This window comes from Bos indicus, chromosome 15, assembly GCF_029378745.1.
Source record: "Bos indicus isolate NIAB-ARS_2022 breed Sahiwal x Tharparkar chromosome 15, NIAB-ARS_B.indTharparkar_mat_pri_1.0, whole genome shotgun sequence".
NCBI lineage: Eukaryota > Metazoa > Chordata > Mammalia > Artiodactyla > Bovidae > Bos > Bos indicus.
The window spans coordinates 54,637,355-54,657,096 of NC_091774.1; the positions used below are offsets into that span (position 1 = coordinate 54,637,355).

General features: G+C 41.9%; 1 protein-coding gene across 6 annotated transcripts in view; it reads right to left on the minus strand.

The window, feature by feature from the left end:
- The window catches only part of XRRA1 (X-ray radiation resistance associated 1), a 67,679-nt gene that overhangs the window by 13,491 nt on the left and 34,446 nt on the right, over positions 1-19,742 (minus strand). For 4 of the 6 annotated variants that reach the window (XM_019975732.2, XM_019975731.2, XM_019975733.2 and 1 more), the window contains 4 exons: positions 13,686-13,814; positions 12,689-12,906; positions 5,070-5,110; positions 1,955-2,080 (listed from right to left, as the gene is read on the minus strand). In XM_019975732.2, coding sequence (XP_019831291.2) covers positions 1,955-2,080; positions 5,070-5,110; positions 12,689-12,906; positions 13,686-13,814 — 514 coding nt within the window. The other 2 variants (XM_070803895.1, XM_070803896.1) reach the window with 2 other exon arrangements.

A 19,742-nucleotide genomic window follows, 5' to 3' on the forward strand; every position in this document is an offset into this window, starting at 1 on the left:
TAAGATACAGAACAGTGGAAGAACATTCAAATTTGAACTGGTAAGATCATTAATTCACTTTGTATATGTCTACTTTGGAGGTGCCTTTTAGACTTCCAAGTAGAAATTCACGTAGGTCTGGGGTACAATAAGGAGTTAAAGGTTTATGAGGCACTGGTCATAGGCAATGGATATGTGAAGCCAGTCTCAGGAGAAAATACAGAGGAAGAGGAGAAAGAGATTCAGAGTAGGCCTTGAAGGACTCTGACATTTGATCATCTAGACCAGAGGTCAGAAAACTTTTTCTGTCAAAGGCCAGATAATAAATGTTTTAGGCTCTGCAGGCCATTCAACCTCCATTGCAACTACTCAGCTTCACTATTGTAGCGACCACAATAACTTTTTATAGAACACTATCCCCTCAAAATGCAGAATATACATTTTTTTTTCCTAAGTGCACACAGAACATTCACCAACCTAGAATATAGGGTGGACCATAAAATAAGTTTAAATACATTTCAGAAGGATGAAATCTTACAGATTATGTTATCTGACTACAACATTATTAAATTAGAACTCAATAAGTATAAGTTATCTGGAACAGCCCCCATATATTTGGAAGTTAAACCACTCACTTCTAAACAAACCATAGGTCAAAGAAAAAATCACAAAAAATTAAAAATGTTTTAATTGAATGAAAATCAAAACACAAAATTTATTGAATGCAGCTCCAACAGTGTTTAAAGAAGATATTTATAGTTGCTTATATTAACAAGAAGAAAGGTCTACATCAACGATCTAAAATTATACTACTTAGGAATCTAGGAAAAAGAAGAGTCAATTAAACTCATTGTGAGTAGGAGAGAAATAAAATTATGAGCAAAAATCAATGAAATAGTAAACAGACAACAGAGAGATCCAAAGAAAGCAGTAGCTAGTTATTTTTCTAAGTCAATAAAAGGGTAATTTCTATTTTGGATCAATAAATAGAAAAGACGAAAATTACCAGTTTCAAGAACAATAGGATAATCCATAATATTGATACATCTACGGTCCACTGATTTTTGACAAGGGTGAGCAGACCATTCAGTGGCAGAAGAACAGTCTTTTCAATAAAAGGTGTTGAGAAAACTGCATATCTACATACAAAAGAATGAAGCTGGACCCCTACCTCACACCATATATAAAGATTAGCTCAAAATGGATCAAAGACCTAAATGTTATGACTAAAATTATAACTCTTAGAGGAAAACCACCTGGGGAGTTTGGCTGTACTAACTGCTTGCCTCAGGAGCAATGTAAGCCGGGTTTCTTAAAAGTTGCTGGCATTTCACACCTGAGTAGGGCTCAATTAGTGGGGCTTACAGGAAGTTTTATAAGACATGGAAAAATATGTTAACATAAAACTTGTAAATGAAACACATATTAAATCTATTCCATGGACTTTACATCTGCGGTTCTCTTTGGTTTAAACATGTCTCAAGTCACTCAACCCTCAATCTTCACCTCACTAAGCTCCCTGATTTCCATCTCAGCTTAAACACCACTCTCAAAGAGTACCTTCCTTGGTCCCAAATATGAGGTGAGACCTAACCTTCACATAGTTCATAGCACTGTGAATGTCTTCGCAACACTGGGCATGTTTATACTGTGATCATTTGTTCGCTCTGTCTTCCCTGTAGGTGACAAGCTCTGTAAGGGCAGAGGTCAAATCTCTTCGTGCAATTGTATCCCCAGTGCCCAGCACAGAGCCTGGAACATTGTGAGTGGTAAATCAATACCTGTGACTGAATCGAATGACTCCTTTCTCTGCCTGCTTGCCTTCTGTTTCCCCCTGAGAACCCCCACCCTGAGAATTCCTGAACCTGCGTTCTGCTGATGCAGGGAATGGGAGGGTTGGCTTTCAGGCCAGAGCAATTCACACCCCACCCTCCCATCTGCTCCTGGGGAAAGAGGTAGAGAAGCCAAGAGTCACCTTGTTGTAGGCCAGGCTAAGGTATCTCAGCTCTGGGAAGGGTGGGGCCAGCGTCTGGTTCCTTGCCTTCAGTGACTTCACAGGAAGAATCTCGAATATGGGCGGAAGTGCACATACCTTGGTCGTCTTAGAAGGAAAAGAGTCAAAGTCAAAGCGCTGTGGTGATAAAGAAGTGGACCAACAGACCCTTCCTAGGGAGGGTGGTGGAAAGAATGACCATTCCAGAGGGGCTGGCCCAAAGGAGGCTTCTGGGGTCATAAGGGGGGCATGTCACCAAGGGCCTAGAGTTCTGGCTCCAAGTTCTCTGATGTCACATAGTTAGTTCGTTCTCTTATACCCGAAGTTCCAGTCTCAAGTTCTCTGAAGCCAAAGGATGGCACAGCAGCAGGGCAGACAGCAGAAGCTCCCTGCTCACCTCCCACTTTCTGCCCTATAGTGGCTTATCCTGAACTTGCCCTTCTATACAGTTGGGTTAAGATTTCTCCAGAAAGCAAAAGGGCAGGTACATGCTCACATCATTAAGGGGACTCTTCCTGGTGAGGAGACAGAGCAGGAGTGAGCTGAGCCTTGAACTACTGCTCTGATGCACTCATCCAATCCTACAGTGGAGGGTTCTTCATTCCAGGATGAAACAGTAGCTAAGTCCTAGATGACGATCAAGTTGAAAAATGGAAGTTGCTGGATTAACTATGCCAAACTCAGTTTACTCACTGATTCCTTGAGTTAGATGGAGCCAAAGGAAGTCACAGGCTCAGATGACTGGCTTCAGATGAACTTGATTCATCTAGGTGCCATTAACTGCTGTGTAATCTTGAGCAAGTCACTTATTTTCACCAGCTCATTCAATAACCGTTTGTGGAGCACCTACTTTGGGCCAAGTATTTTGTTTCTTCCTGGGCTCCACGTTGTACAGCCACAAATGGATGAGTCATGGGTGAGAGTAAAACAAAAACCAGTGATGGTGCTTGGGAACTCTCCTCTCAGGGAAATCGGAATGCAATCTCCCAGAGGCTGGAGGGGAAGGTGGTGGCAGTCTGTTAAGGCATCTCCTCAACTGTGCCATTCCCGATCTGGAGGGAGGCCATGTGAGCCAAAGAAGGTAAGTCAGACTGAAGCACAGAGAAGAAAAAACCAGACAGGCTTGGGAGTTATCTAGCCCTCTCCAGGGCCAGGAAGGTCCTGACCTGAGGGCGTGACTGGCTCTGCTGGGGTCACAGAGGGCCCTGTCTTGGGGGGGATGTATTTGATGTTGATAGAGGGGCCACTAAAAGTTCCATCCATTCCAATCACTCTACATTCTCAGATGGCACACAATTGGGACCTGAGCACTAAGCAACCTGCCAATAATCTCTGGCTTCTATGGCCACAAGCCCTTCTATCTGTTAGGCATAACTTTATGCAGAGTGACCTGGCTGCTCCTGCCATTCAGACCTGGAGTCTGTATCTCTAATCCTTTGAAACCAGACTGGCTGCTGCACAATAAAGAATTTGTCTGGTCTTTGTCCTGGGTTTCTGGCACTGAGCTTCTAAAACCCTTGGAATCTCTAGAGTGATAGGAATGTCTTTGTTATTCATAACCCCTTGGATCATACCTGAGTTCACACTAATGAGATGACTTAGGATGGGGGCTGGCCATATTATAAAGACAACCATGTGATCAGAGGATTGGGGTTTGAGCCAGCCTGACCTCTGGGGAAGCGAGAGGGGCTAGAGATCAAGTTCAATCATGTAGCTAACGGTTCGATCAATCATGGCTATGCAATGAAACTCCAGTGCAAGTCCTGGCCACTGAGGCTCTGGTGAGCTACCTGGCTGGTGAACCCATCAGCTGTGCTGGGAGCATGTCACACATTCATTCCACAGTGAGAGGGCAAAGAGGCTCTAAGTTTCGAACCCTCCCAGCCCTCATTGTGCATCTTTTCATTTGGTTGGTCCTGATTTGCACCCTTTATAGTCAATTTGTAATCAGAAGTATAATGGTCTCCTGAGTTCTGAGTCATTCTAGCAAATTACTGAACCTGAGGGGATCGTGGCAGCTGTAGAATTTACTGCCATTAAAATAGCCCGGGAACCCCCCACTCGCAAGTACTGCCTAAAGTGAGGGCAGTCTTGTTGGGGACTCTGCTCTTGTGGGCTCAGGCTAATTCCAAGTGGCTAGCATCAGAACTGCACTGCAGTATTATATTGGCCTATGACTTGCTTTGATCAACAGAAAATGCCGTTGCCTGAATTTCAGAACCTTGCTCTTGGAAGTCTAATGCCACCTTGCTGCAAAGAAGTCCAGGATGAAAAGGTAACATAAAGATGACAAGTCCTGCCAGCTGTCTATGAGTCCAGCTCCTAGATAACCTGCCAGCTGCAGGAATGTGCCCTAGCTAAACACCAGTAGAACCACCTAATCAACCCAAATAATTGTTAGAAATAATAAATTGTCATTGTTTGAAGTCAACAACTGTGTTGGCTTGTTAAGTGGCAATAATATAGCAATTGATATAATTTCTCACCCAGTTGTATCTGTGGGGAGAGGGTATACTGAGTTGTGACCCAAGGATGCAGGTTGCCTAACTGAATAATGGTACTTCTTACTATAAATAAGTAAGTGAATAAATAGATAAATATTAGTGTGTCAGTCTTCTTGAACTTGCTTAGTGAGCATCTACCCTGAGAAAAAAGACAGTTTTCTGTGCTGACAAAAATCAAGTGTCTAAGCCTGTGACACCAGGATCAGATCCCAGATGGTGGTGTGTTTGGCCAGGATCGCTCTAGCTTTGGGGTGGGGGCTCTTGTTAAGGAACCACTGGGCTTCATCTTAGTGGCAGCCTCAGTTCAATGCCAGCTTGATCACTTGAGGCAGGAATCATCCCCATTGAAGAAGAAGGAAGCTGGTCTGTGGCTTGTGTGAGGCCTGGGACCTGTCAGTTGAATCCCCTGCTACATCTCCATAGGCCAGCATAGCGCCTGGCACGTGGTCGGGACTCAGGAAATCCGCATTCAGTGAATGGGCTTCCTCAGTGTTATATATGCAAATGCCTCTCATGGCTCTGTCAACTTATTTTTGTTTACTAAAACTAATGTTCTAATGCAAGGACAAATATATAAAGTAGGCATTTCCTACCTCTGAGGTTGAAAATCCAGGATAAGATGAGAACACGACCTCTGAAATATAAGAGAAAAGAATGGAGATTGGTGAGAGCGCTAACTGACACCTAGGAGGCCAGGGTCTGCGTCTGCCACCCACTGTGTGCAGCAGAGTATCTCCCGCAGCGGGTGCTCCTTGGTCCTAAGCTTCAGTGCTAACTAGGAAGAGGAACCAGCTGTGACACGCATCGGGTAATACGCCCTTTGTGCTTGGAACAAAATTCAAACTCCTTGGCCAGGCTTTGGAGGTCCTGCCTGATCTCGCCTCTGCCTACTTCTCCAGTCTTATCTCATGCTACCCTGGCCCTCACTCACTATATATCAGCCACACTGATCTTCTTCCTGACTTTGTACTATGCAAGCTCTTGTAAGCCTCAGAACTACAGGGCAGTCAGTATTGGTCAGAAGGCAAACCAACTGTTTTAGAAAAGAAAAATGTATATAAAAGATATTCTGTCGGAGGATTTAAAAATACTATTTGTTATACTAGTAGAAATAGAATGCGTTAAGACAGTGAATTCAGGAGAGACAAGTGAGAAGGAGGCTGCAGAGTGATTTCATTCTTGAAATCATCAAAGAGGAGCCAATAAACAGCTGAGTTCAACCTAATAAAGCAAAGCATCTGCTGGGTCTGGATCCTATGCAGGGACCACTCACCTTTGCCCTGACTAATGGGACCCCTTCCACATGTTAATGATATTATATTGAGAAGGTTACATTAAAATGAAATAAGCAATAATATGGGTGGAACACCATGTGGCAAGAACAACTCTGATGACAAGGGTCTGAAAGGAATCTGTTAAAGGTTTGTGCAAGGAAAAAAGTAGGAGTTAGCTAAAGGATGAGCCATGGTCATAAGTGTGGGTGCTAAGCAGTGATCTTCTGGGGAGAGACAGAGAGCCCCCACATCTAGGAAGATGAACTGAGGTACACTCTATCTGAACTCAGGCCTTGGCCCTTCCCACAGTTATAAGAAAGAACTCCAGAAACCAGAACCTGGATTCTAAGGTTCAGACTGGGAACCATTCAAGAGATGTACAGTCAGGCACTTCCTAATATTTGAGAAAAATTAGCACCATGAAAGAAAGTTATTAAATATAAAAGAAGAACCAGCATCTGAAAAAAAGAGAGGTCATTTAACCAAAAGAATAAAAACTTTAAATAGAATAATTAATGCCTTCTAAGGAATTCATGGCATCTGGTCCCATCACTTCATGGGAAATAGATGGGGAAACAGTGGAAACAGTGTCAGACTTTATTTTTGGGGGCTCCAAAATCACTGCAGATGGTGACTGCAGCCATGAAATTAAAAGACGCTTACTCCTTGGAAGAAAAGTTATAACCAACCTAGATCAGATCAGATCAGTCGCTCAGTCGTGTCCAACTCTTTGCGACCCCATGAATCACAGCACGCCAGGCCTCCCTGTCCATCACCAACTCCCGGAGTTCACTCAGACTCATGTCCATTGAGTCAGTAATGCCATCCAGCCATCTCATCCTCTGTCATCCCCTTCTCCTCTTGCCCCCAATCCCTCCCAGCATCAGAGTCTTTTCCAATGAGTCAACTCTTCGCATCAGGTGGCCAAAGTACTGGAGTTTCAGCTTTAGCATCATTCCTTCCAAAGAAATCCCAGGGCTGATCTCCTTTAGAATGGACTGGTTGGATCTCCTTGCAGTCCAAGGGACTCTCAAGAGTCTTCTCCAACACCACAGTTCAAAAGCATCAATTCTTCAGTGCTCAGCCTTCTTCACAGTCCAACTCTCACATCCATACATGACCACAGGAAAAACTATGGCCATAGCATATTCAAAAGCAGAGACATTACTTTGCCAACAAAGGTCCGTCTACTCAAGGCTATGGTTTTTCCAGTGGTCACGTATGGATGTGAGAGTTGGACTGTGAAGATAGCTGAGTGCCGAAGAATTGATGCTTTTGACTCTTGAGAGTCCTTTGGACTGCAAGGAGATCCAACCAGTCCATTTTGAAGGAGATCAGCCCTGGGATTTCTTTGGAAGGAATGATGCTAAGGCTGAAACTCCAGTACTTTGGCTACCTTGTGTGAAGAGTTGACTCACTGGAAAAGACCCTGATGCTGGGAGGGATTGGGGGCAAGAGGAGAAGGGGACGACAGAGGATGAGATGGCTGGATGGCATCACTGACTCGATGGACGTGAGTCTGAGTGAACTCCGGGAGTTGGTGATGGACAGGGAGGCCTGGCGTGCTGCGATTCATGGGGTTGCAAAGAGTGGGACACGACTGAGCAACTGAACTGAACTGAACTGAACTGAAGGAATTCAAAAGACTATTTCATTTTAAGACAAAATTAGGTCATTATGGAAGAGAAACTGTTACTAATTTTGTAATTTTAAAGTATCATAATCAAATAAAAGATTCAATAAATGTCTTGTATAGAAGAAAAGGTCCATCTGAGGAGCTAATTCATAAAACAGAGAATGGAATGAAGGATAATAAAAACTTTCCAAGATTAAGGAAACTATCTTGGAAAGAACAAAGTACCTAACAAAATAACAAAAAGAACCGCATACCCAGAAGCACCTTACTCAAATTTCCAAAGGAAAAAAGAGAAATATTATTCCAGGAAGTAAAAATAGGTTTCCTATAAAGGGATGGGAATCAGACTGGTATCAGACTTCTCATGGCAACAATGGATTTAGAAGGCAATCAAGTAATATCTTCAAAGTTCTCAGGAAAAATTATTTTAAGGCTACAGTTCTCTATTCAGTGAGCTAGCATTCAAGTATAATGACAAAACAAATGTAATTTGGGATATTTTATGGGCTGAGAAAAATCTATTATATGCAAACCCTCTTTGAAAGATATCAACTCAACAGCAAAATGAAAAGCAATACCGCATAGGAAACTATCTCTGTGACCATGAGAAAGGGAGATACTTAAACAAGAACCCAAAGGCATAAGCCATATGATAAAATTGTACCGGTGTGGTGTGATGGACTGAATTGTGTCGTCCCCCATCACCTCCCTAATTCATATGCTGAACTCCTAACCCCCTAGTACCTCAGAATGAGACTGTATTTGGAAACAGCATCTTTAAAAAAGTAACTGAGGTTAATAAGCTCATTAGGATAGACCCTAATTCAATATGAACGTTCTCCTTGTACGAAGAGAAGATTAGGACATAGACAATTCAGACAGAGAGATGACCAAATGAGGATACAGCAAGAAGGCAGTCTTCTATAAGCAAAGAGAGGCTGAAAAAGAAACTAAATCTGCCAACACCTTGATCTTGGACTTCTAGCCTCCAGAACCATGAGAAAATAAATATCCGCGGTTTAAGCCAAACAGTGTATGGTATTCGGGCAGTCTTAGCAAACTAATATACTTGGGTAAATCAAACTTAAGAATTTCTCTTCAAAATGTCATCTCTACCATCGCAGATGAAATAAACAGTCAAGTGATTACAAAATAAAAGAAGAAACTGAAAATATTAAAACTATCAAGGGATATGAAATAGCAATTCATAAAAGTTGAAAACTAAGTAAATGAAGAAATACTTAACATCACCAATATTTATAAAATAGAAATTAAAACAATGAAATATCACTTTATACCCACCAAAATAACAAAATTTAGAACAATTAAAAAGCTTGGAAATATCAAGTGCAGGCAAGGTTGTAAGGAAACAGGAGCTCTGATGTTCTTCAAGTATGAGTGTATATACCAGGGCCAGCATTCTGAAGAACAATCAGGTGGCACTTATTTAAACTATGTATGCATATATTCTGTGATCCAACAAACTCACTCCTAGGTAAATATTCCAGAAAAACTCTGGCCAGGGGTATATGCAAGAAACATACACAAGGTTAGGTGATGTAGGTGTCCATTAGCAAGGGAATAGATGAATCAAGTGTGGTTAGAGCACACTGTGGAATATTATGCATTAGATAAAAGGAAGAACTGGATGGGCATATAGCAATAAGGAAAACCTTAAAAAGAGTGCTGAGTGGAAAAAAAATTAAAAGAATGGGCTCAAAAGCATATTACCATTATGTAAACTCAAAACACATTACACACAAACTAATATATTTTATGAAGATATATCCATATATCCAGGAAAATATATTCAGCACAAAAACAGATGAAAATGGGAAATGGTAGGAGGAATTAAGAATGAAGGAGAAAAAATAGGGCAAGGGAAACTTTATAAAGATTAATGATTAAAGTGCTGGGCTTCTCTGGTGGTCCAGTGGTTAAGAATCCACCTTGCAACACAGGGGACACCAGTTCAATCCCTGGTCTGGGAGGATCCCACATGCCTGGAGCAACTAAGCCTGTGTGCCACAACTATTGAGCCCGCACTCTGCAACACGAGAAGCTACCACAATAAGAAGCCCACATACCACAACTAAAGAAGAGCCCATATGTAGCCATGAAGACCCAATCCCACTACTGGGCATGTACCCTGAGAAAACCATAATTGAAAAAGACACATATATCCCAATGTTCGGGTTTTCCAGTTGGCTCAGTGGTAAAGAATCTGTCTACTAGTGGTTAAAGAATTGAACCAAAGGAGATGCAGGTTCGATCCCTGGGTTGGAAGATCCCCAGAAGAAGGAAATGTCAACCCACTCCTGTATGCTTTGCCTGGGAAATTCTATGGACAAAGAAGCCTGACAAGCTACAGTCCATGGGGTTGCAAAGAGTCAGATAAGACTTAGCGACTAAAACAAACATACACACTGCACTATTTACAATAGCCAGGACATAGAAGCAACCTACAGGTCCATCAACAGATGAATGGATAAAACAGTTGTAGTACATATATACAATGGAATATTACTCAGCCATAAAAAGGAACAAATTTGAGTCAGTTCTAGTGAGAGGTGGATGAACACAGAGCCTGTTACACAGAATAAAGTAAGTCAGAAAGAGAAAAACAACATCACATATTAACACACACACATATATAGAAAATATAGAAAAACATTACTGATGAATCTATTTGCAGGGCAGGAATAGAGATGCAGACATACAGAATAGATGTGTTGACTCAAATCAATGTGATACATGAAGAAATGACAATAACCACAAGATCAGCTCAATAGATGCAGAAAAAGCATTTGATAAAATTCAACATTCATTCATGATAAAAAAAATAACTCTTGCCAAAGTGGGTACAGAGAGAACATATCTCAACATAATTAAAGCTATTTATGACAAACTACAGCCAACATCATACTCAACTTTGAAAAGCTGAAAGCTTTTCAGCTAAAATCTAGAACAAGACAAGGACTCCCACTCTTACCACTTCTATTCAACATAGTATTGGAAGTCCTAGCCACAGCAATCAGACAAGAAAAAGAAATACAAGGTATCTAAACTGAAAGGGAAGAGGTAAAATTGTCATATATGCAGATAACATTATACTATATATATATAAAACCCTAAAGACTCCACACAAAACTACTAGAGTTGATAAATGAGTTCAGCAGGGTGGTAGGACACAAGATTAACATATAGCAGACTTCCCTGGTGGCTCAATGGTAAAAATTCCACCTGCCAATGCAGGAGACACAGGTTTGATCTTGATCTGGGAAGCTCCCATATGCCACAGAGCAACTAAGCCCATTCACCACAGCTATTGAGCCTGTGCTCTAGAGTCTGGGAGCCTCAACTATTGAGCCCGGGTGCCGCAACTACTGAAGCCTGAGCACCCTAGAGCCCATGTTCTGCAACAAGAGAAGTCACTGCAATGACAGCCTGTGCACCACAACCAGAGAATGGCCCCTGCTTGCCAAAACTAGAGAAAAGCTCACACAGCAATGAAGACCTAGCACAGCCATAAATAAATAAACTTTAAAAAACAATTAATATACAGAAACCACTTGTAGTTCTTTACACTAACAGAGAAATAGAGAAAGTAAAAAAAATTCCTTTTAAAATTGAAATCAAAAAGAATAAAATACTTAGGAATAAACCTGACCAAGGAGGTGAAAGACTTATATATTGAGAACTGTAAAACACTGATAAAGGACATGAAAATGATTTAAAGAAATAGTAAGATATACCATAGATTGATCAGAAGAATTAATATTATTAAAATGGCTACACTATCCAAAGTAATCTACAGTTTAATGCAATCAATTTACCCGTGACATTTTTTACAGAACTAGAACATTCCTTTATTTCTCCAAAGAAGACATACAAATGGCCAACAGGCACATGAAAAGATGCTCAACATTGCTAATCATTGGACAAATGCAAATCAAAACTACAATGAAGTATCATCTCACACAGATCAGAAGGACCATCAACTAAAAGTCTACAAATAATAAATGTAGGAGCAGGTGTGGAGAAAAGGGAACCCTTGTACACTGCTAGTGGCAATGTAAATTGATGAAGCTGCTATGGAAAACAGTATGGAGGTTGTTTAAAAAACTAAAAATAGAGTTACCATATGATTCAGCAACCCCATTCCTGGGCATATACCCAGAAAAGATGAAAACACTAATTTCAAAGAAAACATGTAACTCCACCATGTTCAGAGCAGCACTATATATGACAGCCACTACACAGAAGCAACCTAAGTGTCAATCAATAGATGAATGGATAAAGAAGATGTGATATACACACAATGGAATATTACTCAGCCATATAAAAGAGTGAAATAATACCATTTGCAGCAACATGCATGGACCAAGAGATTATCACACTAAGTGAAGTCATACAGAGAAAGACAGATATCATATGATATCATTTATATGGAGAACTTAAAAAATAGTACAAATGAACTTATTTATGAAACAGAAAAACTCACACAGAAAACAAACTTATGGTTACCAAAGGGGAAGAAAGAGGAAGCATAATTAGGAGTATGGCATCAACAGATGCATACCACTATATATAAAATAGATAAACAACAAGGATTTACTGTATAGTACAGGGAACTATTTTCAAAATCTTGTAATAAATGACAGTGGAAAAGAATCAAAAAAATATAAACATATACATATAAATGTATAACTGAATCACTCAGCTGTACACCTCAAACTAAAAAGCTTCTGCACAGCAAAGGGAACCATGAACAAAATGAAAGTACAACCGAATGAAGGGGAGAAAATATTTTTAATTACTGTATCTGGACAAGGGACTCCTATCCAAAAAGTAATTTTTTTTAAACTCAAAACTCAATAGCAAAAAAATAATCAAAGAGGATATCAATAGATATCTTTCCAAAGAAGACATGCAAATGGACAAGCAAGGAAGGACAAGCAAGCAGGCCCAGGATGGAGAAGAGAGGATGGAAGAAGCCTGAGTCCCTTGAGAATGCCAATGCACCCCAGAATTAACCATCACTGGAAAGGCTTACTTCTAGCCTCTTACTATTTGAGATAAAAAATTTTAAAAAATACACTTATAGCTGGGTTGTAAAAACATCTTGACTGACAGAACAGGTAGGAAGTTACTGAAATATTTTATGTGAGACCGCAATCTCCCCAGACCCAGCAGTTGAGAAGCAGGAGCTCCCCAGGGAGCCATAGACTTTCAGAATCAATTCTTAGAAGCTTATTCACACCATGGGTCAAGAGTCTCTTTAACAAGGGGTATCACTAACCTGTCCGGTCAACGTCCTTTTTCATGGGCAGTATAGTATAATCCGGCTGGTCATCTGAGGCCTCATATATCCACGACTTGGACTGCAGCATGGATTGGGGCTGTTTCCGGGGACTCCCCCTGCCTCCAACCCAATCTCCAGACCCATCTCGGAGCTGAACCTGCTGTAGGTACGGGATCCGGAAAATCCTGTTTTGGTCCAGGCTTAACTTCTTCAGTCTTCAATTAAGGAAAGTGAATACAGAATCACAGCAGTAATGATACCTCAGGGACATTTACCAAGCAACTTTAGGGAACGAACATGGAATCAGTCTTGGACACTTACTCCTCCTCTGTGACCTTGAGCCAATGACTTACCCTCTCTGGGTCTCAATATCCCTACCTCTAAAATGGGGGTAGCATTTATTAACCTTTTGAGGTTCTTGTGAGGATTGACAAAATATGTAAATAATGTAGTGAACTTTGTGTACTACTCTGTGTACTGAATACAAAGTAGTGTTCAGTAAATGGCATTTGAACCCCAAGTAAAATTTCCAGAGATCTAAAATTTAATCATTTAAAGGCCAGCATTTCATTGCTTTAACCAAATATAGTCAGGCCTCCACAATTATGAGTTCTATGTTGGTTGAATCTCTGGATGTATAGAGGGCCATCTATAGATGGAGCTCAGAGTTTAACTTATCTGATTCTCACTCTTTTTTCTTTTATTCCATCTCCTCTCTTAGGGTTAGGATCCCGTTTCTGATAATATCTCATCCTAATCTCCTCTTTGCTGCTTCTAAACCAATCATGTGATCAGAAATATCTTTACCAATGCCCTGCTTTTTTGGCTCAAGCTAAAGCTCAGAGGGGAGATGACTTACCCATGCCCACACAGCTGAGATAAGTGGAGGAACTGGGATTTAAAGCCAGGCCTTTTGGCTTCTAGAGCAGTACTCAAGGTGTGAGCAAGGATGGGGGTTACAGAGGGCCCTGCAGAGACAGGCTTTTAGCTTTACCTCTTGAGCCCGGCCAGGCTGACAAAACAGTTGGGGTTGGAGAGTTTGTTGTCATCCAGCATCAGTGTCTCCAGCGCTGGGAACCTCAGGATGTACCTCTTGGTGGTCAGCGATGTGACAGACGCCTCCCTGTGTGCACAAAGACCTGCAGTCATGATCAAGCACACGGGACAAGCTCCATCATTCCCAGGAAGAAACAGAGGATAGGGAATCAATCAAGAGGCCTAACCAGGGGATTTCTCTCATGGTCTAGTGGTTAAGACTCCAGCCTTCTGAAGCAAGGGGACATGGGTTCAATCCCTGGTCTGAAACCAAGATTTGAAACTTGGTTTCAGGATTTGAAACCAAGTCTGAAACTGTGGCGTAGCCCCCTCCCACCAAAAAAAAAGAAGCCTAACCACCTTGGAAATTTCTCTAGTGCCCAAGAATGGTTTCTGCAGACAGAGGTACCAGAAAGTGTAATCCCATCTCCAATGACCCCCTTCCCCAAACCCCACTCACACATCCAGTCTTTCATTTGGAGAAAGGTTGCACATATCCACTGATGGACTCAGCGAGCCCAAGTTGGGGCAGGATGGAGAGGTATTAGTAATGTTCATGGACGATACCAGGGTGGCAAAATTAGGGGAAACATTCTACAGGAAGAACACTGCACAATCTGGGGTCAGGGAAGACTCCCAAGTATGTTGTGTCACCCCAAGAACTGGTAACCACAGAAGCACTTGGAGATAGTGACCCTGGCAGAGGCCAAGTCGGGTAAGGTAAGACAGATGAAGGGCACCACTCCTGGCTGCACTGAGGCTCTCCTCTAAATGCCTTTGTAGAGTGCACACATCAGTATGGAACTGAGAAGCCTTTTCTTAAATTCAAATTCTGAGGATTTTCAGAAACACTTGAGAGTGGGATTTAACAGGCTGAGGTCCTGAATCACACACGTGGGGTGGGAAGTGGTGGTATTTAGGTACCACCATCAACATGACCTCATTTGTGTCACCATGTGGATGAGGCTTAGGTAATTATTTCTAAGCACATGAGAGATAGATGACTCACACTGTGTTTTCATGCCTCCCTCCAACCCCATCCTCTCTATACACAAAAACAAACACATAGGGATACCTGGTCACACATACACAAATGTGAATCACAGGCCTACAATAAGAGGACTGGAAAGTAGCCTTTCTTCTGAGCCTACTGCATTCCTGACACTGTGTTGTTTTACATCTGTCATCTCAGAGGAGCACTGGGAAGGACAGGTGTGATCTATCTGTTTTTCAGATGAAGAAATTCGAACTTAAGAGTCACTTGCCCAGAATCTCATAGTCAGCAAGTGCTAGAGCTCCAATTCAATTCCAAACTCCAGGCCCTCTCCACTACAGCGCCCACCTCGCACATCACATGTTCAAGCCCTATGTGAATTAAAGGGTGGGGAAGTGGAAGGGTAGCTGCTGGCTGGGTGAAAGAGAGGCTGAGAAAGGTAGACAGTGAGTTCAAGCCCAAAAGGACTGTTACCAGTTCACCTAAAGGCAGGAATATTTCAAAGGTGAATTTAAAGACAGCATACAGCCAGTTGTGCACTCATTCATTCATTCACACTCAAGAATTTTTTACACATATTTGTGGAGCCAGGTACAGGGAATACAAGGAGAAAAAGAGCACATTCTCCTCTCAAAGCTCTTATAGTCTCGTGGAGGAGACAGATGCTCAGCACACAGTGAGACCAATACTAGAGCAGAGGCAGGCACAAAACTTGATGGGAGTCACCCACTCAGGCGGGGGGAGCCCAGGGAAGGCAATGCTTAAGCTAGACCATGAAGACGGAGAGGGAGAGAACTCCCTGCTGGTCCAGTGGTTAGGACTGCTGGCTTTCACTGCTGAGGGCCCGGGTTCAATCCCTAGTTGGGGAACTAAAATCCCACAAGCCATGAGGTGTGGCCAAAGGAAAAAAAGGAGAGAGAATTTGCTATTTTCTTAAGAACTGTGAGCTAAGGAGAGGAACAGGAAGACAAATCATTGTTTTGTGGCTGCAGCTGTAGTATTTTTAGGAGCTCTGGCTGGTCATGTGCCTCAACATGGGGCTCAGAGAAACACAGGCACGCACCTGTGGACAAACGGGGTGAGTCACTGAGAGGAGCAGGCCTGAGAGCTGACAGACAGAACTTCCGGGGTGCTCCACAATGCTCAGGACTGATACTCCGCATGGCCCCAGGCCTGAGTGTTAGATGCCTCGTTGTTTTTACAGTAAATTCTTCCTTTTTTGTTACTCTAATAGTGATGGATTTCTGTAGATTATAACCATGATAATTCTGACTAAAAGGAGGAAGGGGTCAGATACTGTTTCCAAAAGAGCCCTGGCAAGGTGAGGGGCAAGAGGCTTGAAATCCAAAGACCAGAGACACTCAACAGAGCATGAAGGAAGCCTTTAGCTCCTGGTATTTTTCAGGGTCACAGATCACTCTCTTCCTCTTCCTGATTCACACAGTGAATTTTTAATCTACCTGAATTATAGGATGGTGCACAGAAGCTCTGTTGATCTATAGTTAATTGGCCAATCTTTATTTTACTCCAGTGAAATATGAAACAGCTAAGAAGTAAGACTTCAAAAAATTCCTCTTAAGCTCCATAATAAAAAAGCTAGCTCTGACCTGTCTCTTGTGAAAAGTCACACTACTTTGCCTTTTCAAAGTTCAGCTCCAATTATAACATAGAGGAGTTTCATTTTGTCTCTAAACACATGCCTTGAAATAGGGGGGCCATCAATATGTAGGTGAGGAAGACAAGATGCAAAGCTTCATAGGAAAGCATCAGACTCTCCCGCTGAGCCCTTCCCACAGCAGTTTTGGGAGAAGAGTTCTTTGAAGTGGCAGGAGTCCGTCAGTAATGAAGAAACCGAGATTTCCAGCTGTAGTGCTATTTTTATTATAGCTTCTCTTGGCAAAGGGAAGTGATACCATTTAAAATCTGGTAGCTTTAACGGAATTGTTTAGAAGGTAAGAGTCTGCCCTGGTGGCTGGGTTCCCATTCAGGAATGGGAATTCGAGTACCATATTGGAAAAAGCATGGGAGTGGGGATCAGGAGCCCTGGGCTCTGGTTCTGCTGTCACTGCTGCTTTGCTTGTTGTTTGGTTTCTAGATTCAAGTATCTCTGGGCCTAGTTGGTTGTGAGAGGTGAGGAAGAAAAGAATTCAGGCTGATGACCATGTTTCTAGCCTGGACAACTGCACAGCAGATGAAGAGCAGTGCCCATCAATGAGGCCAGAGGAGGAGATGCTGGCATGGGCATGTGTCTGATGAGTTTGATACGATAAGTAGGATACATGGGTGTATAGTTCAGATGACAAAAGTGAAGTAGAGAAATAACGTAAGACTTGGGAAGGGATGAGAACACTAAGAAAGACTAAAGATCAAGAAAAACAGTGGGTTCAGAGTGGACGATGGGGGACCAAAATTTAAGAGATTAGCAGAAAAGGGGAATCGACAGAGCATACTGAGTGTGGACATATGTGTAGGAAGAAAATGACAATAATACTTGTCTGAAGCCGCATTGCTTTCAAAGCATAAATATTTCAGTTGATACTCTGATGTAAACAGGAGTATATTTATTCTCTCTTTCTTATATGTAAAGAAATAGGAAGTACAGGGTAGTGAAGACTTGTCTTACTTCATGTAATAAGACTTTCCACTGGAAACAACTAGAACAATGAATAAAGTATATATATATATATATATATATTTTTTTTTTTTTTTAAAGACCTATCATTTACACCTACTGCATGATCCAGCAATCCCACTCCTGGGCATATATCTAGAGAGGACCATACTTTGAAAAGATACACACACCCCAGTGTTCACTGCAGCGCTATTTACAATAGCCAGGACATGGAAGCAACCTAAATGCCCATCAAAGAGGAATTGATAAAGAAGATGGGGTACATATATATACACACAATAGAGTACTGCTGCTGCTGCTGCTGCTGCTAAGTCGCATCAGTCGTGTCCGACTCTGTGCGACCCCATAGACGGCAGCCCACCAGGCTCCCCGTCCCTGGGATTCTCCAGGCAAGAGTACTGGAGTGGGTTGCCATTTCCTTCTCCAATGCATGAAAGTGAAAAGTGAAAGTGAAGTTGCTCAGTCATGTCTGACTCTTCACGACCCCATAGACTGTAGCCTACCAGGCTCCTCCGTCCATGGGGTTTTCCAGGCAAGAGTACTGGAGTGGGTTGCCATTGCCTTCTCCACAATAGAGTATTACTCAGCCATAAAAAAGAATGAAATAGTGCCATTTGCAGCAACATAGATGGACCTAAAGATTGTCATAATGAGTGAAGTAAGTCAGAGAAAGACAAACATTATGTGATATTGCTTATATGTGGAATCTACAAAGTGGTACAGATGAACTTATTTATGAATCAGAAATAAGAGTCACAGATGGAGAAAACAAACTTATGGTTACCAGGGAGGAAAGGAGGAGGGAGGGATAAATTGGGAGATTGGGACTGACATACACACTATTATATATAAAACAGATTAACTAATAAGGACCTACAGTATAGCACAGGGAACTCTCTACTCAATACCCTGTAATGACCTATATGGGAAGAGAATCTAAGAAAGAGTAGATATATGTATATGTATAAGCAATTAACTTTTCTGTACACCTGAAATGAACACAACATAAATCAACTATTTCCAATCAATTAAAAAAAAAAAAAAAAAACAAATAAAAAGATGTAAGAGATGCAAAGACAGTAAAGTACTGTGCCAAAATCTAAAACTCCAGAGACAGGAATTTCCCTGGAGGTCCAGTGTTAAGATTTCACCTTGCAATGCAGGGGGTGCGGGTTTCATCTCTGGTTAGGGAGCTAAGATCTCATAGGCCTTGCAGCCAGAAAGCCAAAACAAACAACAGAAGCAATACTGTAACAAGTTCAATAAAGATTTTTTAAATGGTCCACGTTAAAAAAAAAATCTTAAAAAAAATAAAAATAAAACTCCAGAGATAGAAACCGGGCATAAAAAGCTACTTTTGCCATAAGGATATTTGCTGATGTTATTGAAAGAGAAGGTGGGGCATATAATTGGAGGTCCTCACTTGAATCTGGGATCCTAAAAAAAGGTACCCTCAGAATCAGAACTAAGCCCATTCCTCTCATCCCCAAATCACGGGAAAACTACCTTGGAGTGAACAGAGAAGGGGAAGGTGGAGGGCAAGCTGGTCTTCCTGAAAAACTCCAGCTGATATTTGTATCATTGGAGTGGTTCATAAAATAGCCAGCTAGTTTATTTAGTTTAAAATGATTCCATACCAGGCACCTAGGCACCTGGCCAAAATAAATGGAAAGGCTCATGGTCCTGCAGACTAAATACCATGAGCCAACTCTCTCCCAAGTATAAACTATAAAATCCAGACTATATATACATACATACATATATATATATATAAAAGACAATCTTCTTTAGGGCATCTGGGAACTAATAAGCTGTGAAAAGTTAGGGCACCAAGATTTGGAAGAAGGAGAAAACTTGAAGGGATTCATGTAACATTTGGGGCCACTTTTCGCCTAGGGCTCTCTGCTGACTCCAGAAGTGGCTGAGAAGCTAAGCAGAGATTCTGACAACCTTGCTAGTCCAGGAGGCCAAAAACTGGAGTCCAGAGTATGTCACAGAAAGGGAGCCCCAATCAACTGCCCCTGTTTTAAGTTAGGGCAGTGCAGGACTAAATCCAAAGAGGAAGTGTGAACTAGAAAACTGTGATCCTGGCAGGGACTGAAGACTATTCAAACAACTTCAATTTCTGTAAATGAATTAAGCTGATTTGGAGTTATTGGTGACCTATATAGCCAAAAGAACTCTAGATCTGGTGAGGAAAAAAAGTGATTTGAGTTGCCCACAGGGGGAGTCATGGTTTCTCATTCAGTTCCTGACTATCTACACTTAAAACTGCTGCTGCTGCTGCTGCTAAGTCACTTCCGTCGTGTCTGACTCTGTGCGACCCCATAGACGGCAGCCCACCAGGCCCCACTGTCCCTGGGATTCTCCAGGCAAGAACACTGGAGTGG